This window comes from Odocoileus virginianus, chromosome 11 (genome assembly GCF_023699985.2).
Source record: "Odocoileus virginianus isolate 20LAN1187 ecotype Illinois chromosome 11, Ovbor_1.2, whole genome shotgun sequence".
In the NCBI taxonomy this organism is placed as follows: domain Eukaryota; kingdom Metazoa; phylum Chordata; class Mammalia; order Artiodactyla; family Cervidae; genus Odocoileus; species Odocoileus virginianus.
In genome coordinates, this window is record NC_069684.1 from 58,627,768 (window position 1) to 58,651,351 (window position 23,584).

At 34.3% G+C, this 23,584-nt stretch overlaps 1 protein-coding gene across 2 annotated transcripts in view; it reads left to right on the plus strand.

Moving 5' to 3' along the window:
- Window positions 1-23,584, plus strand: part of USH2A (usherin) — a 903,825-nt gene that overhangs the window by 89,084 nt on the left and 791,157 nt on the right. For both annotated transcript variants that reach the window (XM_070474523.1, XM_070474522.1), the window contains exons 4-8: window positions 114-177; window positions 2,871-3,165; window positions 4,069-4,253; window positions 4,721-4,942; window positions 6,075-6,168. In XM_070474523.1, coding sequence (XP_070330624.1) covers window positions 114-177; window positions 2,871-3,165; window positions 4,069-4,253; window positions 4,721-4,942; window positions 6,075-6,168 — 860 coding nt within the window. The remainder of the gene's footprint in view (window positions 1-113; window positions 178-2,870; window positions 3,166-4,068; window positions 4,254-4,720; window positions 4,943-6,074; window positions 6,169-23,584) is intronic.

The following is a 23,584-nucleotide window of genomic DNA, read 5'->3' on the forward strand; positions in this document are numbered from 1 at the left end:
TCATAGCTTTAAAAGAATTTCACTTGAACATTTGTCAGACATTGCTTGGAAAACTGAGACTTCATATATATATATAACACATACACATATATATATATATATATGTATTACAGGTTCAGAGCAGTTTGTTGGCAGAATGCAAGATTTTCAATTATACCAAGTGGCGCTTACAAACAGGTAAGCTGATTGAAAATTTTACACCTGAAATGTAAGGATAAATTCATTTAAGTAAGAATATCATGAATATTTTAGCATTTTCCATCTTTACAGCATTTGGTGAACATCATCTAATTAATGTTTACATTGTTTGCTTTGGCTTAGTCTATGCTTTTTATTCACTAGCGCTACTCTGTGTGTAACTCATAACATAAAATTGATCAAACTCTGCACAAATGATTTATTCTAAGAAAACTAGACTTTTGAACAAGTAGAATAAGTATATAATTTAGGATGCTGTTGTTTTGTTGCTAAGTCATGTCTGACTCTCTTGAGACCCCATGAACTGTAGCCCACTAAGGTCCCCTCCATGGAATTTCCCAGGCAAGAATACTGAAGTGGGTTGCCATTTCCTTCTCCAGGGGATCTTTCTGACCCAGGGGCTCAACTTGCATACCAGTTCTTTACCAATAAACCACGAGGGAAACCTGTAACTTGGGATAAAAGTGAAGTGAAAGTTGCTTAGCTGTGTCTGACTCTTTGTGACCCCTTGGAATTCTCCAGGCCAGAATAATAGAGTGGGGGGAGTCTTCCCAACCCAGGGATTGAACCCAGATCTCCCGCACTGCAGGCAGATTCTATCCCTTCTCCAGGGGGTCTTCCCGACCCAGGAATTGAACAAGGGTCTCCTGCATTGCAGGCGGATTCTTTACCAACTGAGCTATCAGGGAAGCCCCTTATATATTTGTTTAAGTGTTCTGTTTGAAGTTGTTTCTGATACTTAAGAAACTGCTATATCTGCCTTTTAAAATTGCTTTGCTGAATTTGTAAGTACTAGAGAATGTAGAAAAAAGGAAATGAGTACTTATATTGATGTATAGAAAAATCTCAAGAGACTGGACTACTAGACTTCGAGACAAGGAGAGTAAGTAATTTGAAATATTGTTATATATTTCTATTTCCAGTGAACAAATCATTGTGTGGACTTGGCCTATATTTATTAAAGTATTTCTTCATCTTGAGAATAGGTAGGAAATCTTTCTTAGGTGTTTCTTAAGGCATGCATATTTCCATTCTCCTCAGAAAGTTCAAGAAAATTCGGCCTGAGATAGCCTCTGAAGTTTGTTTCCCGAGTTATGATTTGATGATATAATATTACATCATTGTATGAATATGTTGATCTTATTCACTTGCAAAAGAAGGATGTTTATTCATTTTTCTTCAAGGGAAATGTAGATTAGTATGGTGAATTTCCAATGACAGAACTAGTTCTTGTAAGTTTGAGAGGCATTGCTCTTGAGATGAAGTGATGATCTTATGTCCATTAAGAATATACACATTCTTTTAGTTAGTCTATATGATCCAGAGATGCCTGAATATAGGATGCTGTAACACTGAAACACTTTCTTGGGGAGATTTATGGCCACTAGTCTCACAATCATTTAGATCATTTTTGTCTAAAATTCTGAAGAGCAGCATTGCTAATAAAGATTTTCCTCAGATAAACATTTCACTGCATGGTCACTGTCGGCCCTATGCAACACATGATGTCAAGTGAAAAGTATGAATGAGATTTAAAGAAGAAGGTGAGCCATTCTGTGTTTTAAGTGAGTGAAAAAGGTGCCTGCCTCCTCCATTTGCCCTTAGTGGGGTCTGAGAGAAGTCTGATCTCTCAACTTAGACCAGGGTTGCTCTCTACTTAGACCTTGCTTGCTGGTGTTGGCCTATCTGAAATGTCTGGAAAGGTATTATGTGGGAGAATGCCTATAAAGAGAATGACTGATTTTTCTCTGTATTAGTATATTGCCCTTAATGGAAAAATTAAATATTTCTGCCTGAAATTGGCATTCTCCTTTGACTGTTGGCAGTGGTCATATGATCTGAAGCCATCGAAGCATTTTAGGGTGCCAGAATCTGTACCGATGACTCACAGGAAACCACTGACAAATGGATTTGGCCCCAGTCCCTTCTCCTAAAACAGTAGCAGATAAAATAATTTTCTTAATTCTTTCCATGGATGAAGGGGGGACCCTATCTATAACTCATTTTCAATACATTATTGTTCACTCATAGTGATAAGTCAGCTTAACAATCTTACTTAATATGCCTTTCTTTTAATCAAAATAGGCACAGTAAAATATTATATTTTAACAAATATCTTGATCAGTCAAGGACTTGTGCATGCTTCTTGATGTACAAAGTTAGCACTTAAGAATGTGCTGATTTTACACAGAGATTAGACTGTGGTTACTTGTGGTAACTTGTGGTTACCAAGGGCTCAGGGTTTAAGGCAGGATACAGTGGGAGTTTGGGATTAGCAGATGCAAACTAGTATATTTAGAACAGATAAATAACAAGGTCCTACTGTACAGCAGAGGGTACTATATTCAATATCCTGTTATAAACTATGAATGGGGAAGAATATAAAAGACAATGTATGTGTACATATAACTGAATCACTTTGCTATATAGCAGAAATTGACAACTTTGTAAATCAACTATATCTCATTTTAAAAAATTCACTGTTTTTGATATACAGTTTTTGAGATTGCATATGTTTGACTAGGAATGACTTTGATTCTATGTAGTGTTTAGAAAACTATTAAGGCTAAATGTCTGTAAATCAAGATACTGATAGTCATTGGTAACACCTCTTAGAAGTCCTGTCACTTTTGAGTTACTGGTCCTTACTATCTTCCTCTTGACTCCTACAGAGAGATTCAGGAAGTTTTCTCCGGAGATCTACCCAGATTGCATATCCAGTCACATTGCCGTTGCCCTGGCAGCCACCCTCGTGTCCATCATTTGGATCAGCGGTACTGCATTCCTAATGATGCAGAAGACACAACCAAAAACAGGGTGTTACGGCTGAATCCTGAAGCCCATCCTCTTTCTTTTGTTAATGATAACAATATTGGTACTTCATGGGTGTCACATGTGTTTACAAACATGACCCAGCTTAGTCAAGGAGTGACTATTTCCATCGATTTGGAAAATGGACAATATCAGGTAATTCATAACAGTGGGATGTGTGTTAGTTTCCTGTGCATATTTCAACAAGTTACCACACATTTAATAGTTTTGCAATCATAAATTTATTCTCTTATAATTCTGAATATCAGAAGTATGAAATCAGTGTTGACAGCGCCATGCTCCCTCTAAAGGCTGTAGGGAAGCATCCTTCTTCGCCTTCTCCAGATTCTTGTGGCTCCTGGCATTTCTTCATTTATGGCAGCATGACTCCAATCTCTGCCTCCATTTCATGGCCCTCTTCCTTGTACAACCAGGATTACTTCACCTTGAGACCCCTAATTATATCTGCAAAGACCATATTTTCAAATAAGGTTGCAGTCATAAGTATCAAGAGTTAAGACTTGAACACATCTATTTGGGGAAACAATTTAACCAGCTATAAAGTGAAAGCTGAATTAGGCAACTGAACATCACCTCATCAAAGTAGTGTATCATAACCTATAAAATAAAAATATTTCAAAGGAGATATACAGGCCCTAATTTTCTAGAGATTTGTATCAAAATCATATGAAATATGAAAACATTCTTTTCAATATTAAGTAGCACAAATTAATGAAAATCACAGTCCTTATTGTAACTAACTGTAAGAAAATATATAACAATTATTTTATAGAAGTAATGTTTTGTTCATGTCTTTATATAAAATGTATTAATTTCCACTTTAATTTTTAAAATCCTTGAGAAGAGGGACATATATGCTATTGTACAATGTGTTGTCTTTACTGTAAGACTATGGAATTTCTGATGTCTAACGAATATTTGGTAATTGTCATTATAAGGAAGTAAGCTATTATGTTTGAACATAACAATTCTTGTGGTTTGATTTGTACTGATGGGGTCAAACTTAAAACTTCAATGACAATTAACATTCATTTTCAGGTGTTTTACATTATCATTCAGTTTTCTAGTCCACAACCAATAGCAATAAGGATTCAGAGGAAAAAGGAGGACAGCCTAGACTGGGAGGATTGGCAGTATTTTGCTAGAAATTGCAGCACTTTCAGAATGAAAAACAATGGAGATTTGGAAAATTCTGATTCTGTCAACTGTCTTCAACTTCCCAAGTATGAATATTTTTAAAATTTTTATCTTTGAATGCATTTAGGAGTTAATTTGAATAGACTAATGTGCAGTAGTAAACTACATGCAAGCTAGCTAAGCTGGTAGAGACTTCCTCGATCACCAATTTTCTTGAAGATTTTTCTAAGACTGTTCCTTAAACTGAGTTTTAAACAATGTTTAAAATTCCTGTAAGATTTTATAGAGTAGCTCTTGCTTACAGACTCACTTGTGCTTTAAAATTGATTTTCAGATTATCTACCAAGTTTTATATATTAATAGGATTTTTATTATGTCCTCAGGGAAATGTTTTACTATATTTTCTGGGATGCTCTCATATTGCTTGTATATAAAGTATATGAAATGTTTGTTTCCAAGAATGAAGAATTTAAGCTATTACTAATACTGTGTTATAATGTCTGCTTTGTCAAAAATATGAATAGCTTCTCATGATTTCTAATTTCATCAACAGTTTTACTCCATATTCCTGTGGTAATGTCACCTTTAGCATCCTAACACCTGGACCAAATCCTCGTCCTGGATACAATAACTTCTATAATACCCCATCTCTTCAAGAGTTCGTTAAGGCCACACAAGTACGACTTCATTTCCATGGACAGTACCATACAACTGAGACTCCTGTCAGCCCCAGACACAGATACTATGGAGTCAATGAAATTACCGTCACTGGAAGGTAGTGTTCATGACCAAGGTTTTGAGTGTGCTTTTCATGATGAATCTTGTTTCTGACAAATTTTTGTCATGCTCATTTAAAAATACATTAGCCTTTTACAGCAAATCAGATTCCAGCTTCCATGTATTGAAATTGTTTCCTATTCTAAGATTTTGGGGGGAGATTTGTATGTGAGTCTTTGCTGTACATAATATCACATTGTTAGGAAATCAATTTTCAAAAGCTCTTGCGTTTAGAAATTATGATACCCTGAATCCAACTTAGAAAAGAATTGCCAAATATTTTGCTCATTTCTTCTGGAATATAATTTTCAAGTATTCTTGAAATCAAAGAGAAGAAGCTAGGTTTGAAGTCACAACTGTAGTAGCAGCTAGTTTGTAAGTACTGATCTTGATCTCTCTAAGTTCACAATTCACAGTTTTACGAGGAATATCTGTTTTCCTATAAAGGAATAAAGGAAAATTCTAGGACACTCTAAGTAATTTATAATTATCTGGCTCTAGTAGAGAACAAAGTTAAACAAATGAATAGTTGGAAAACTACAAGATAGCGTACTCCCTAGTATGGAAATGCAGCATATATAGGCTCTACTTAGAATTAGTTTGTGCTAGAAGAATGATATACCCTGTGAATAAAGCAAATATTTAAAAGCAGATTGGAATATCAACATATAAATGTTATTTATTAAGTCATAGCATAATGAAAAAATAGCTGTTAAATTTTCACCGTCTAATTTTGAGGAAAAAGACAGGTTGAAATGTGTTAACTTTATCCTTCAGTTTATTCTGAACTTTGTAGTCTCGATTGTGTTTTCTTCAGTAGTTACAGTAAATGCCTTTTCATGACAGGTTTGCCACATGGTTAATATTAGTATAAACAACTCAGAATGAGTTTGAAAATCAACTTCACAAACAGCGTGGTTTGGATATTGATGAAAATCCTTCCAATACTTCAGTGTTAATTTAAAACTGTTATGAATATTATCCATATGATTAAAGAGGAACTGAATTTTGTGTTGATTAATAAACTTGCCTCTTGTTAAATTCATATAGTGGTTACATACATAGATCTTTAAGTATACTCACACTTGAATTGGTGTTTCTAAGGAGTTGTCTGATGCTCATGTCCACAGATGTCAGTGCTATGGTCATGCCAATCACTGTGACACAACAAGCCAGCCCTATAGATGCCTCTGCTCTGAGGAAAGTTTCACTGAAGGAGTTCATGTGAGTTCTGTTTATTCACGGGAATCTCAGAAAAGTGGGTGGGATGTTAAATATAAATCCTTTAAACTTGACTTGGTCTAACTTCTCCTTATGAGTAAAAGTAAATTGATATGAACTTAAACTGTTAATTATTTCAGAAAACATTTTCATAGAGAAAAATGAAAGCTACGAGTAAAGTTGAAAACTTTATTTAAAAATACTCTGTGAGAAATAACAACTAATACTAAACCCAGAGGTTTTCTTTTTCCTTTTTTTTTTTTCTGTTTCGTCAGCATTATCATATTTTATAAAACAACTTCTAAGGCATATAAATAGATGGAACTAAGAAAGGGATCAGATTGCTACACCTAAAGAGTACATTTGTGCAGATGTATATAAAGAGATCTTTATGTGATTGCATCAATCAAGTTCAATTTATTGCTGATATCAATAATTTAAATTAGTAGTTAATTTGAAAATCTATAGTAAAATCACTTAGAAGTTACATTGCTTTAGTTTGTCTCTAATCATCAGGGTAAGTTTCATACTTGAAGTGGAAATTTAGCTTCATCTTTAGAAATAAGAAGTAAATGAAAAAAAAATTAAGAGAGATTTGTTAGAAGTAAGTATTCAGCATAAATATCAGTAACAGATGATATGAAAGAGGGTTATAGCAGCAGAAACAGGGTTACAGCAGAAATAAAAGAGTATGACATCTTCAATATGGTGTTTGAAGCAATTGGCTGCCAATTTGTAAGAAAATAAAGTTACCTACCTCATGACATGTATAAAAATCTAGGTGCTTAAAAAATTAAATGTAAAAACAACTGTAAATTTATGAAAATAAAGATTAGAACAATATTTCTAAATTTCAGGTGGGGTCTATATAAGCAAAACATGAAATACAAAAGAAAGAAGCATGTCAGGAGTCATAAAAAGTACTGACATTTTGTCCTATAAGTATTCTTTATAAGCGAAGGCTTCCCTGGTGGCTCAGATGGTAAAGAATCCATCTGCAATGTGGGAGACCTGGGTTCAATCCCTGGGTTAGGAAGATCTCCTGAAGGAGGGCATGACAGCCTACTCTAGTATTCTTGCCTAGAGAATCCCCATGGACAGAGGAGTCTCACGGGCTACAGTCCATGGGGTCGCAAAGAGTCAGACACGACTAAGCGACTAAGCACAGCAGTGAAAAGTGATGGGGCTGATTGAAAATATTTAACAGATAGAGATTTGAGATCCCTCTAAAAAGGAAACACACACTATTCTACCTACAACTACAGATCACACTTCTGACACCAGATATATGTTTTTTCCCTATACCAAGCAATTCAGTTCTCTATGGATACCAACTGGGTGTCCTACAATTTAATTCAGTTCTGACACTAACTGGAGTTAGCACAGACCTCATGGGTTTAGAGGTTAGTCCTAGAAGACATCACTCATTAGATGCCAACTGCAAGTAGTGCGTCCCCAGGTTAACTACAACTTCTATCCAACTTAGCTACAAATTAGGAGTTCCCCTAATGCACTCCTTGGGCTTGATAATTTGCTAGAAAAGCTCACAACACTCAAGTAAATAGTTTACTTATTAGGTAACCATTTATTGTAAAAAGATGCAACTCAAGCAAGCCCTTCCAGGATGGAAAGGATGCACAGAGAAGGTCAGGAGGAAGGGGAACAGAGTTTCCATGCCCTCTCTGAGTGTGCCACCTCTCAGCATCTCTATGGGTTTAGCAGTCTGCAGTCTCTCAGAACCTTTTCAGTTAGAATTTTTATGGATACTTCATTACACATGATTGATTTAATCATTGGCCATTGAACTTGACCTTGAGCCCTTCTCACTTCCCTGGAGATCTAGAGGTGAGGCGGAAAGTTCCACCCCTCTGACCACTTGGTTGTCTTCCCAGGCACCAGCCCTTATCCTTAAGGTGTTTCCAAAAATCATCTCATTAAAATAAACTCAGGTGGAAAGGCACTTGTTATGAATATAAACATATTTTTTACCTTTTTGTACTGGAACTATTTTAGGAACTGGGAATAAAAACCAAGTTTATAACAAAATATGCCCCTATCACTCTTACCAATTAGGAAATTACAAGTTTTAGGAGCTATGTGCCAGAGACCAAAAATATGCATTTTATTATGCCACAATCCCTAATACACAAAGAATGCTTAAAGAATACTAAGGAAAATAATTAATAATTTTGTTATTCAGTCACTCAGTCATGTCCGAATCTTTGCAACCCTATGGACTGCAGCACATAGGGTTCCCTGTCCTTCACTGTCTCCCAGAGTGTGCTCAAACTCAAGTCTGTTGAGTCAGTGATGCCATCTAAACATCTCATCCTCTGCCGCCCCTTCTCCTGCTCTCAGTCTTTCCCAGCATCAGGGTCTTTTCCAGTGAGTTGATTCTTTTAAACAGGTGGCCAAAGTATTGAAGCGTCAACTTCAGCATTAGTTCTTCCAATGAATATTCAGGATTGATTTCCATTAGAATTGACTGGTTTGATATCCTTGCTGTTGAAGGTAATAATATTAAGGGGCTAACATACTAACAAGCAATTCACAAAGAAGACAATTTTCAACAAATGCATCAAAGTTTACCAACTTCAGTTTTAATTAGGAAAGTGCAGATAATAATAAAATTTTGTTTTTAGCCTATCAGATTAGCAACAAATTTCAAAATTGATGACATTTAGATTTGCGAGAATTTGAATTTTTAATATAACATTGGTGGAACTCCCAACTGGTACAAAATTTTTGGAGGATTATATTGTCATGTGTATATTAAATTAAGGGCCTTCCCTGGTGGTTCAGGCAGTAAAGAATCTGCCTGCAGTGCAGGAGACCCATGTTCAATCCCTGGGTCGAGAAGAAGAAGGGAAGGGCAACCCACTCCAGTATTCTTGCTTAGGAAATCCTATGGACAGAAGAGCCTGGTGGGCCACAGTTCATGGGGTCACAAAGAGTCAGACATGACTGAGTGACTAACACATTCACACGTATTAAATTCAAGTTGTAAATACAATGGATTACTTTATGTAGTTGTTATTCTAAAAAGCAGTTAGTTCTTCATTGACAAGAATATGGAATGGTTATATTTGTATCTTTTGTTATATAAATATGAGATTAAACATTAGTTATTTTAGCTTTTAAAGTGGCAGCACTGTCTCTTGCCTCTCATATGACTTTCATGCTTTCCTGCCTTCTAGACTTTCCTGACTTGTGTTTTGTTAGTCACTTCACTTCTCTGTGTAGTTTGTTTTAGAGTTTCATGGAATATCTTGTTTTAAAAACCATCTGTAAAGGATTTGACAAACTCCATTTTTGTCTTCTGATAATCTAATTTGTTTTCAACTACAGCATTAGTGTGTATAGTTCAATGGCAAGAATATTTTCTGAGATGCAGCATTCCTCTGGCACATTTATTTATTCATTTTTTTTCCAAGAATTTTGATTCTCTTAAACTGTTAGCATTTTTTTTTTTGCAACTTGTTTGAGATAATTATTAAACCATGCAATTCATGCATTTAATGGGTATGGTTCAATGGTTCTTAGTATTTTCATCAGTTTAGTTGCTTAGTCCTGTCGGACTCTTTGTGACCCCATCCTCTGGCACATTTAGAATGTCTTGCTAATCTTCTGCTTCAACTTAGGATCTTTTATTTGATTACAGCCACCTTTCTTTCTATGTACTCAAACCCAAACCTCCACATTCTAATTCAGATGTTCATTTGAACCTGTTCTCCAGATCATGGATTTATATTGCTGAATTTTTTATTTATACATTTAGTCTTTGCCACTAGTTAATCGATTTGAAAGAAAGAATCTTCTATATTTTTCAGATATCTAACACTGAAGTCTTTGAGTGTGATTGTATTAGTATATCATGAAAAGATCTCTGAACATTGATTTTAATGTTTATATGGCTTACCATATTGTCAGAAGGGGAAATCATTTGAATTAACTTCATTGATTCACTCTTTATTCAGCTGTAATTGTGTATTTAAATTTTGGGCAATTTGATTTGCTCTTGATATTGAAGTGACATTTATACTGTTTTTCTTAGTGTTGTCTCCTTTTGATCATTTAAAATAGACACTCCTTTTTTTACAGTCAGTGATTTCTTTTATAATCTCACTCCTCCTCCCCAAGTCCACTAATAACTCAATTTAAAAATGCTCTGGGATGAATTGAGTAGGACACTTTGATACGAATAGGTCTAGTAAATTAAGACTGAGGACTGCCTAATACTTTCATTTGATACATTGTTTTTTGAGCTTCTCTTGCTTTATTTTGGCTGGTTGGTTCCTCTACCCTTTTCTCATCCCCATCTCCCTTCCTATTCATGCCCCATCCCAGATTTTTCCCTTTTCTCTCTCTAAATGCTCACAGTTCAGTGATTGATATCTTATGATTCTTGGGTGATTTCATGCTTCCTCTTAAAAATAGAGCCATTAAATGAGTCAAGGCTCTTGATTGGTTTCAGAAGTCAAGTTGGTATTTTCAGACTTGGTCTCAGGTGGTGACTGTTGAATTATGAACTAGTGAAATAATTAACTATAATTTATGTTGAGAATATGTTTTAATGCTTCTTATTTAGACATTAAGTGCCTTTTGAAAACAAAAATTTAAAAGTTGACTTTTCTGTTATCTTCCTTCTTGTAGTATTTTGATAATTCATGAATTGTACCATAAATAAAAGAGCAACAAATATCATTCACTTTCTTCCCAAATGCAACTGAAGGGGAAAAGTCAATAAACTGTTAAGCTGAATGATTTCTCAGTCCTATGATATTTTCAATAGTTTGTTGAAAATGAAGAATGATTTTATAAGGTATTCATGACATGACCTTTTCTTTTGTTATCATTCTAGATATTTTAATACATGTAGGACTTATATCTGAAAAAGTGGCCCTACAATAATTTGAAAATATACTTATTCAAGTGTTTTCACGTTGTTCCACTTTTTAAACAACAAGTTTTAATATAAGCCATTCATATCCTATTGAAAACAATGTTCTCTTTAAAGATCTGGACATAATCCAAAAGGAGTGTCTTCAATTTCACAGTATTATGCTAGCCATTAATAATATTACTCAATAAACAGGAATTTTGTGACTTATATTACAGCCATTTGGCAAACAGATGAAAACGTAAGCCTTGAGAATATGCCAGTTCTTAGCAAGTGTCAGTCCTATGAGAAAGTGTTTTTAGCAGAAGTGAAAATGAATGAAATTGGGGGAATGGAATGGTGAAATCAGAAATGTGTCCATATATATAGTAATTCTAGAGAATTTTCTGTAAAATATTCTTTGCTTGTAAAGTTGATGTTGCAAACTGATGGTCCTTAGGTGGGAACAGTGTTCAATTTTTTAATTTCCAAGAAGAGTTTTCACTTTCCTTCCTTCCATCTTTTTATTACATCTCTGAGTTCTCTTAATTACAAAGTAGTCCAACACTGCCCCCGTTCCCCATGGTAACAGCTGGCTAACTCATAGAAGCAGTTACCCTCTCTAGAGCATTATTATCACTCTTCACTTGCCACTGTGTTAACTGCTATTCTTAGCCTTATATCTTGGTGACCTCATTCATGTTAACTATCTGGTTTTCAGACACTTTAAAGCTTGCAAACCCTAAAAAATAAAACTTACTCTAATACTTGAGACTTATACTAGTAGTTAGAACACATTATTGATTATTCTGGGTATAGTAAGATCAGTAGTCTATTTCATTGCTCCTATTTATTTTGTCCATTCATAAAGTTAAAAAAAAAAAACTAACAAATAACCTAAAACAACTCAATATCTATAACCAAAGATACCATTGATTCTAAGATGAACTTAAAGTCATACTTACTTTTTCTTAAACATTCCACTGCTTTTTGTGAAACTTAAAATACTTATCTCAAGGAGGCTCACTTACTCTCCTCAGTGCTGTTGGACTAGGAACTCTGACATATTTTGGTATGGTATTGGCAATTTTAAGACTTTAAACACAATGTATTGTGTTTTGAGCATAATGTATTATGGTTGCCATAAATAATAATGGCATATTTCTTTAATTGAGAAAAATTTTGAGCATTTGTCACATTTCTTCCCTCCAAATGACTAAAGCAGTGAGTAATTAATTTGCTGGTCCATTTTAGGATTAATCTATGGCAAACAAATGCCAACAGACTAGGTACTATTCAATGACTTTTGAGCGGAGGTAAATGTTTTAAAGTAGATTTCAGGATTACACGGCATCAGGCTTCCATAGATCATATGATTGTTGATACTGTTTTAAAATGCTTAATTTTTTTTTTTTGCTTTTTAGTTTGATGTTTCCATTTGTTTATTTTTTTTTCCATTTATTTTTATTATTTGAGGCTAATTACTTTACAATATTGTAGTGGTTTTTGCCATACATTGACATGAATTAGCCATGGATTTACAAAAAAAAAAAATAAAATGTTTAATGTTATTTGACTAATAATTGTCACTTATACATGTATTTTTAATTTTTAAATGTTTTTTTGATATAATTATAAATTCATATACTGGCAAGTATTTATCATTTTTAATATGAGTTCATAGAGTAGTGTAAGGATTCATTCTATGGAGAAAAAACCTTGTGCACTCAAAAGACAGTTTTTTTTTTTTTTTTTTGCTTTTTGTTGTGTATGTGTGTGTGTTTGTGGGGCGAGTGCTAACCTAGCAAGCAATTCCTGAAGTCAGGACATCAGCTTCAACATCTGGAGGTAAAGCAGCATTGATTACAGTCTTTCCTTAAGTCCTAAGGTCAGCCTGAGTCCAGAGTGGCAGGGGTGGATGACTGTTGCCCCAGTGGCAAGTATTTTTACCCATCACTTTTCCTTTAATCTTCACAAAAGCAAAGTTTTTGTGCTTTCCTGCTATCGATACCAAAGGCAGGCCTTTGCGGAATATGTTCCTAATAAAGAGTAGGAGATCAAGGGTCAGAAAAAAAAAGAAGTAATACAAATATTTCTTGATCTCTTTACCAAATTTGACATATAGGAATATCTTGTTTTTTCTTTATAGAGTGACTTTCTTGAAGTATGATTTTATATAATAGAATATACCCATTTAAAAATGTATAGTTTGAGTTTTGGCAAATGGATAGCCTTGTTGTAATAACCACCCTGATCAACATATAGAACCTTTTCCTCTCTGCACGCTCTCTTTTGTGCTCCTTTGTAGTCAATATCTCCCCGCCAACCCTGTTTGAAGAAACCACCATTTTGTCATTGTAGATTAATTTGCCTGCTCTAAAATTTCACATCAAGGAGTTATTCAATAAATATTATTTTGATATATAGACTTCTAAATCCCACCCCACTCCAACTCCTTTTTACTTTTTAGATCATTTCCTAACTAGTCATATTATTAGCTTTATCGTCAAAAAGTACTTCTGGTCCACCTGCTCAGTAAGTCCATTATAAATTTCAAAAATATGTGTTAAGTTCACAAGTGCAGAATGCAACCTAGGAATTGGAAACTTGTGTATGGAACCAACTAGTATATGTCAGATAACATGGTGGCATAGCTACAATATAGGCATGACTTATTTTCTCCTCTGGAACTTTATTTACCTGTTCTAAGAGTTCAAGTATTGATAGAATCTAGCTTTAAGAAAAGTGTTGCCAGTTGAAACTTGCATCCTGAGAGTTTTTCATTTTCTTTTAATAGCCGTGTTCACCTCTCAAGGGCTCTGGTCCAAGAATGATGCAATGATCAGTGCCTCTGCCAAGCAATGGCACTTTGTTGGCTGCTTAACTATTCTTTCATCATTTTGTGACATCATTATCTGCAAGGGTGGCCAAGCATTCATGGAGCAATTTATTAGTAACCATGAATACTCCTTTATTCTTTGGCTCTGATTTGTGACCCTTTTATAACATTAATCTTGGATTTTATGAATTAACTAAGATCAAACTATCAGTATGCATTTTGTTGGTATCATAAATAGCAGAGCCAGCTTAAAACATTTTATATAATAACCCTTTCTACCATTCAACAATTTGAATGGTGCCATCATCACACTCTACATTGATTTTTATGTAAATCAGTATTTCTTGTTATTTTAGAGAGTATGTTCCTTTATGGAACTAAAGTCCAGAAGTATGAGTCATCATGACTAACTTGTGTCATACTTTTATTACACATTGAGCTTTACTACTTATGTTTTCTATTTACTTACAGAAATTTTTTACTCTAAATGTATTTCATTTTATATTATAGTTTTGTAACACTAATGAATTCATTTTCATGTAACTAGCATTCAGGCAGTTTATATTATAGAATCTACATTAGATGTTCACTTCATGAGTCAAAGTCAAGAATTTCATTTCCTGTCTGACACATGGACGATATTATTAATCTTTGAAAAACACTTATTCTTGTTTCCCTGAGATAGGTATATACATAAATGTAAGTTTAAAACATGAAAAAGATGTTAGGAGCAAGGGGATAGATTAAGACAGCTTTATAGAATAGAGATGATGAGCATATAAAAAATGAAGACATGTGGTATTTAAAGGGATAAGGGTAAAGAATTGGCAAAAGTTGAGTAATGACATGATCCTTCTGAATCCTAAATAGGCTATGAAAAATACATTGATTATATATAGTGATTCTGATGATTACCAAAGACCAAGAGTAAATCCTAAAAAGTAGCCAGAGAAAAAGATAAATTATTTGTAGATATGAATTTATAAGAAATTGAAACTTTGAATATCTCAATCCACGATAGAAGCCAAAAGACAGTGGGATAGTACCTCTGAAGTACAAAGACAAAGTAACCAACAAACCTAGAATTGTATTTGTAGTTAAACTATCATTTAAACACAAGGGAGAAAAACGACACTTATGTCTGACAAAAATTTATCAACGTTATCACTGGTGTAGATTCACTAAGAAAATTTTTAAGGATATATTTTATAAAGAAATAGAATTATTTCAGGAAAAAGGCCTGATAGGCAAAAATTAACTGTGAGCAAGTAAACTAGCCAATATATATAAGCTAGGTTAAATAATAATCTTATTTGATAATATATTAAATAATAAATGTAAACTCAGTAATAGTATGTGGTAGAGTTTATAAAAATAGCATGATACTATTAAAGTGGACATCAAAAATATAATTAAGGGGAAGGAAAATATCTTACTCCATCCCCTTCTAGTCATCCTGCTGCACCTAACAGGTCAGACTGAAGGACTGTCATACTCTCATTGAAAGACTGAGACCTATTTATAGGGCCATAGAACACTTCTTTGACCCCATATCTTACCACCACATTCACTAAAGGCCTTCTTTTCTGCAGTTTTCTTCAATCCAATCCATCATTATTTTTTTTAATTAGCATACTAAAAGGCAAAAATGCAGTTTAAAGAGACAGAGCAAATATCAGATTCAGATTCAAATATAGCAGAAATGTTGGAATTACCAGGTTGTGAATTTAAAGCAACTGAGATTAATATGCTACAGGTTCTAATGGGAAAATTATATGCAACAATAAATGGGTAATATAAGCAGAAAGATCTTAAAAAACAAATGTTAGAGATCAAAAACACTGCAATAGAAATGAAGAATATCTTCGATGGATTCATTAGTAGATTGGACAAAGCTGATGAAAGAATCTCTGATTTGAGGATGTGTGAATAGAAACTTCCAAAACTAAAAAGCAAAGAGGAAGAAAAGAGTTAAAAAAGGAAGAATATCCAAGAACTTTGAGATAATTACAAAAGATGTAATATGCATAATGGAAATATCAGAAAGAGAAAAAAGTGAAAAAGAAGAAATATTTGAAGTAATAATGATTGGGAATTTCCTACATTAAAGTCAGATAGCAACACACAAATCCAGGAAGCCTGAAAATAGCAAGCAAAATCAATTAAAAAAATTTACACCCTGACATATCATAGTCAGGGCTCTCGCATTTCAGGTGGAGGAGTCTTTACCATCTGAGTCACTAGGGAAGCCCCCATATCATAGTCAAACTACAGGAAATCAAAGATAAAGAAGAAAAGCCTGAGAAGAAACTACAAAGAAAAAAGCCCATCTGACCTACAGGTGAACAAAGATAAGAATTACTTCTGACATCTCAGATACCAGTAAGCAAGAAAAATTAAATATTTCAAGTTTTGAGAGACACAACACACCAACCTAGAATTCTGTAACCTGAAAAATTAATCCTTCAAAATTAGGGAGAAATGAAACAAAATTGAGGGAATTTGTTATCAGTAGACTTGTTTACAAGAAATGTTGAAAGTTCATTAGAGAGAAGAAAAGCTATATAAATCAGAAGCTTGGATCTATATAAATAAATGAGATGACTTACAGAAGAAAAGAGTGATGGTATAATGAAAACATTTTTAAAAATTTTAATCTAAAAGATAATAATTTGATCAAAATAATAATAGCATAATATGCTCATGTATTAGCAAATGAAATAGCAACAAGGAATTGAAGAGAGGACCTAGGAGTGCTATTTTATTTTAAGATATTTATCCTACCCATGAAGTGGTATAGTGTTATATGAAAGGGGGCTTAGAATAGTTGTAAATATTGTAAATTAGTTGTAAATGTATATTACAAACTCTAAGGACATCGTTTTTTTTAAAAGTAAAAAATAATTGATATTCTAAGAAAAGACTAAATAGAATCACATAAAATGCACAATCAAGACAACAAAAGCAGAAAAAGTGGAAGATAAAAATAGAATCATTATCTATAGTGAAACAGATCACCAGCCCAGGTGGGATGCATGAGACAAGTGCTCGGGCCTGGTGCACTGGGAAGACCCAGAGGAATCGGGTGGAGAGGGAGGTGGGAGGGGGGATAGGGATGGGGAATACATGTAACTCCATGGCTGATTCATGTCAATGTATGACAAAACCCACTGAAATGTTGTGAAGTAATTAGCCTCCAACTAATAAAAATAAATGAAAAAAAAAAATTTGCAGAAAAAAAAAATAGAATCAAAGAGTGAAAGTAATAGAAAATAGTAACAGATAACAATAGATATTACTCCAAATATGTCAGTAATTACTTTAAACATTAATGGTCTAAATATCAATTAAAAGGGTTTGGCAGAGAAGATAAAAAACATGACAAAACTATGTGTTGTCCTTAAGAAATCCATGTTAAATATAAAGACACATATAGATTAAAAGAATAAAGATTTATATGTTAACACTAATCAAAAGAACTCTATAGTAAACACTGAAATGTTACCTTTAGAGCACAGTTAACAGAAAGGAAAATTATCAGTGATAAAATGGGGTATTACATAATGGTAAAAGGGTCAATTGTGAGAAGACATAACAATCCTTAATGTATATGTATCTAACAACAGAACATCAAAATATGTAAGGCATAAATTGGTAGAAATGGTAAAAGAAATAGATGAAGTCGCTGTCATAGTTAGAGCCTTCCAAACCCCTCTCTCAGAAATGGACAGATCCAGTAGGCAGGAAATCAGGAAGGAAATTCAACAATACTTTCAATCAACTGGATTTAATTGAATACCTGTAGATTACTTTATCCAACAATTGTAGCATAGACGTTCTTCTCAAGCCCACATGAAACATTCACTAGATTAACCACATTCTGGGCCACAAAATTATACCTTAACAAACTTAAATCATGCAATGTGTGCTCTTAGGTCACTTGTTTCAAATTTGGGAGGATATTTTACCGCAAGAACTGTAGCCTGTAGGCTACTCTATCCATGGGATTTCTCCAGTCTAGAAACTGGAGTGGGTTGCCATTTCCTTCTTCAGGGGATCTGCCCTGGCCCAGGGATTGAACCTAGGTCTCCTGCAATGCAGGCAGATTCTTTACCAACTGAGCCACCAGGGGAGCTCATGGGATATACTGGAGTACATATGGTCTTCCCTGATATCTCAGCTGGTAAAGAATCTGCCTGCAATGCAGGAAACCCTGGTTGATTCCTGGGTCTGGAAGATCCCCTGGAGAAGGGATAAGCTACCTACCACTCCTGTATTCTTGGGCTTCTTTGGTGGCTCAGGTGGAAAAGAGTCTGCCTGCAATGCAGGAGACTTGGGTTCGACCCCTGAGTTGGGAAGATCCCCTGGAGGAGGGCATGGCAATCTACTTCAGTATTCTTCCATCCAAGGAGAATTCCATGGACAGAGGAGCCTGGCAGGCTACCGTCCATGGGGTCGCAAAGAGTCGGACAAGACCGAGCGACTAAGCACAGCACAGGCTTGAATACAGTTTAACATGATACTGATGTTGAGGTTGTGAGATATATACCTAAAACACAAGCACACACACAGTTTGAAAATGTAAGAAAACTCACTTAAACTATATTCATATTAGATAAAATAGACTTTAAAAATTTATTAGAGATAAAACATCCATTACATATAATGGATAAAAAAATACAATTCTAAATTTATACACATCTTCAAGATTCAAAAATATAGACAAGTTTTGACAGAACTGGAAGGTGAAATTGACAAATCTGCCATCAGTATAGATGACTTTAATTGATCAAACAGCCAGTTCAAACACAAATAGGAAAACCTTAGTAACTAAGTATTGAACTAATTTGAAGCCTGAACTAATAGGTTCCTGTATCCAGCTGTGAAAAATACACATTCTTGTCAAGATCACATAGAAAATTTAGAAACATTTATCTTGTATTAATCAATAAAGATGGTTTCAACATATTATATAGAATTTTTAATCAGAACACATTGTAGGCATTAAGTACATAGTTCTCAGTGAATGAATGCATTTAATCATTTCATTATTATATAAATTCATCAAGAAAATAGAATAAGAAAACATTGCCAACTAAAATTATGAATCTTTCATTAATCCAATAAAATTGTATTGGGTACTCATCTACTGAGAAATAGGTTTGTATCTCTGAGAAAACCACATTCTTATTCTTGAAGAGTTTCTTTACATTCTTTTAAATTGGTGGTGGGAATAGAAGAGTCAACAGCAATATAAAGTTAAATATATAGCATGCTAAGTTTTTATCTGAGGGCACATATCTTTTTTTGAATTCTGTCAATAGAAGTGAGGAGGCCAGGAAACAAAGTCAAAAAAGGACAGTACAAATAAATAAAACTTCTAGATCATTCTCACTAGGGAACATAAGCCTAAAAATTTTAAAATAACAGATCAAACTAGCTATTTATTAAAATAATAACTTATAGTAGCCAAATCAAGTTTCATCCACAAATGCAAATGAAACTTGGCATTAAAAATTAATTAATATAATTTACTACATTAACCTATGAAGGGAGGAGAAACATTCTCATTTCAGTGTATTTGGAGAAAACAGTTGATAGCATTTAGTATCCATCTAGATTAATATTTTCAGCATAGTTGAAGCAGACTCCCTTAATCTGATAAAAATAAAAGCCTACAGATTTCTTTAAACAACAGTACACATAATGGTGGTTCACTTTAGGTCAGGATTCATGTTGAGGTTTGACAGAAAACAACAAAATTATGTAAAGCAATTATTCTTCAACTAAAAAATAAATAAATAAAAAGACTGTCTGTTATCTGACATATTTTTGAAGGATCTAGCCAGCTCAGTATGATAAGAAAAAGAAATAATCACTTTAAGAATTGGAAAGAGAAAATTCCAACAGACAGATGAAAAGATGTTCAGCATAACTAATTACTAGAGAAATACAAATCAAAACTACATATGAGATATCACCTCACACCAGTCAAAATGACCATCATCAAAAAAGTCTGCAAATAACAAATGCTGGAGAGGGTATGGAGAAAAAGTTACCACCGTTGGTAGGGATGTAAATTGGTACAGCCATTATGGTGAAAAGTCTGGAGGTTCTTTAAAAATACTAAACTTATCATCAGTTCAGTTCAGTTCAGTTCAGTCACTCAGTTGTGTCTAACTCTTTGCGACCCCATGAATCGCAGCATGCCAGGCCTCCCTGTCCATCACAAACTCCCGGAGTTTACTCAAATTCATGCCCGTCGAGTCGGTGATGCCATCCAATCATCTCATCCTCTGTACCCTTCTCCTCCTGCCCCCAATCCCTCCCAGCATCAGGGTCTTTTCCAATGAGTCAACTCTTCCCATGAGGTGGCCCAAGTATTGGAGTTTCAGCTTCAGCATCAGTCCTTCCAATGAACACTCAGGGCAAATCTCTTTTAGGAGGGACTGGTTGGATCTCCTTGCAGTCCAAGGGACTCTCAAGAGTCTTCTCCAACACCACATTTCAAAAGCATCAATTTTTCGGTGCTCAGCTTTCTTCACAGTCCAACTCTCACATCCATACATGACTACTGGAAAAACCATAGCCTTGACTAGATGGACCTTTGTTAGCAAAGTAATGTCTATGCTTTTTAATATGCTGTCTAGGTTGATCATAGCAAGGAGCAAGTGTCTTTTAATTTCATGGCTGCAATCACCATCTGCAGTGATTTTGGAGCCCCCCAAAATAAAGTCAGTCACTGTTTCCACTGTTTCCCTATCTGTTTCCCATGAAGTTATCATATGATCCTGCAAATCCCACTTCTGGGCATATATACAGAGAAAACAATTCAAAAAGATATAGACATCTCAGTATTCATAGCAGCACAGTTTACTATAGCCAAGACATGAAAGCAACCTAAATGTCCACTGATGAATGGATAAGTAAGATGTGCTATGTATATACAATGGAATATTGCTCAACCATAAGAAGGAATGAAATAATGCCATTTAGAGCCACATAGATGGACCTAGATATTATCATCTTAAGTAAGTCAGAGAAAGACAGATATCATGTGATATCACATGTGAAATCTAAAAATGTGAAACATGTGAACTTATTTACAAAACAGAAATAGACTTATAGACATAGACAATAAAATTATGGTTAAAAGTGGATAGTGAGGGTGGGGGAGTAAAGTAGGAATTCAGGGTTACACACTACTATACATAAAGTAGAAAACCAACAAGGATCTACTGTATAGTGTAGGGAGTTATAATCAATATCTTGTAATAACCTATAAAGAAAAGTAATCTGAAAAAAAAATATATGTATGTGTGTATAACCCACTCCAGTATTCTTGCCTGGAGAATTCCATAGACAGAGGAGCATGTCAGGCTACAGTCCATGGGGCTGCAAAGAGTTGGACATGACTGACTAACAGTATACTGTTACTACTGTATACATATATACCCCTATGTAACTGAATCACTTTGCTGTATGCCTGAAATTCACACAACATTGTAAATTAATTATAATTCAATAAAAGTATTTATTAAATAAAAAATAATTGAACTGCTAATGTCTGAAGACAAGATGATTTTGTCATAAAATGCAAGAAAATCTACAAATTATTAAATATTAATGAGTTCAGTCTGATGCAAATAGCCAACTCATTGGAAAAGTCCCTGATGCTGGGAAAGATTGATGGCAGAAAGAGAAGAGGGCCTGAGAGGATGAGATGGCTGGATGACATCACCGATGCAATGGACATGAGCTTGGGCAAACTTTGGGAGATGGTGAGGGACAGGGAAGCTGGCGTGCTGCAGTCCATGGGGTCACAAAGGATCGGTCATGACTGGGTGACTGAACAGAAAAGAATCCTAGAAATAGAGTAGACTCATGGAAATCAATTGTCTTTTATATAACAAAAAGCAAATGAGAAGCTTAATTTAAACAGAGATACTAACTATAGTGATATCCAAAGGGAAATCTACCAAGTTATATAGGTGGTGGAAACATTATTGAAAAAAATTTATAAGATTTAAATTAATAGAGAACTACAACATGCTCATGTAGAGAAAGATTCCATACCAAAAGCATGTCAGTTCTCCCCAGTTATAAATTCAATCCAATTCTAATAATATTGGAGCAGTTTTTTTTTTTTTTCTGTGACTTGACAAACTTACTCTAATATACAGATTATTAGAGAAGTAAAATAGTGGAAATAAATTTAGGGGACATAGTAAGTGGCAGGGTCTTGTCTTTTCCAATATTATCTATTTATGAAGATAAACAACATTTTTCCCTTGGGAAACATAGGACCTCTTTATGACTTCTGGACACTTGAAGCACAAACTAATAAAAGAGGAAATTGGTAAAGGTGGCTATGTAAAATTAGAAACTTCTAATCATCAAAAGCTACCTTTAAAGAAAAACTACAGACTAGCCGATGATACTGGACAACACAATGAATATAACAAAGGAAACTTTTAAATCATACAAACTAATTGAAAAACATACCGAGATAATGAACAGATAACTCACAGAAGGAGCTTCCCTGGTGGCTCGATGGTAAAGAACCTGCCTGCCAATGCAGGAGATGTGGGTTTGATCCCTGGGTCGGGAAGATCCTCTGGAGAAGAAAATGGCAACCCACTCCAGTATTCTTGCCTGGTAAATCCCATGAATAGAGGAGCCTGGTGGGCTGCAGTCCATGGGGTTGCAAAGAGTTGAACACACTTAGCAAGTACAACAACAGCAATTCACAGAAAAGGCCAGAAATGGCAGCTTAACTGGTCGAATACACATGAAAAGAAATGAACTTTTACTAGTTAGCAGTGAAATAACCAAAACTATGAGACAATGTTTTATACCCATGAGGGTGGTAAAGATTAAAAATCTGAGTTTCAGATACTGACAAGGATGAGAGTTAGGTACTGAGGATGTACAAGCCACTGTAGGGGAGTTGCCCCCACTGTGGAAAAGCAATTTGCCAGTATTTAAATGAAATACAGCAGTGAATACGAATGAGTGTAGCTATTGCATCAACATTATTAGATTTCTCAAACAATGAAGTGCAAAAAGCTTGTTTTAGTAAAATACAGTATACAATTTATATAATATTTATAACCAAAATTAATAAAGTAAAAATCAAGAAGTACTTATGAATGAACATTACTAAATTCAGGTATTACTGGTAAGGTGGAATGTACATGGCATTTTATTTTGTTTTTGTCAGGTGGTGAATAAGGAGCACAATTTGCTGTTTTATCTATAAATTTTGCATGGCTTTATTTCAGCAAAATTTTCCTAAAATATAATGATTCATGAATCCATTAAGAACATATTACCTGTGTTAAGTATTCATGCTATTGGTAAAGACAGTGGAGGTGACTCTTCATCATGGAATAATCCTTATAAAATTAATAATTACTCTGTATGTTTACTGTTCTAATGTAAATTTTCATTATTTGCTCTCTTCATTTAAGAAATATTTATGAAATGCCTTCTATATGAGGAGTGTTAGGCTAGAGTATAACCATAATATCTTGATTACAGATGCAAGTATTTGAAAATATTGAAGGACTTTCATTTATGAAATTCAAAGAAGATTCCCTGGCAGACACTAATTACTATAATAAATGGAGATGACTTTAATACAAGTGATTGAGGCTGACAATTTGTAATTAACAAATAATATAAATATCAGTGATATT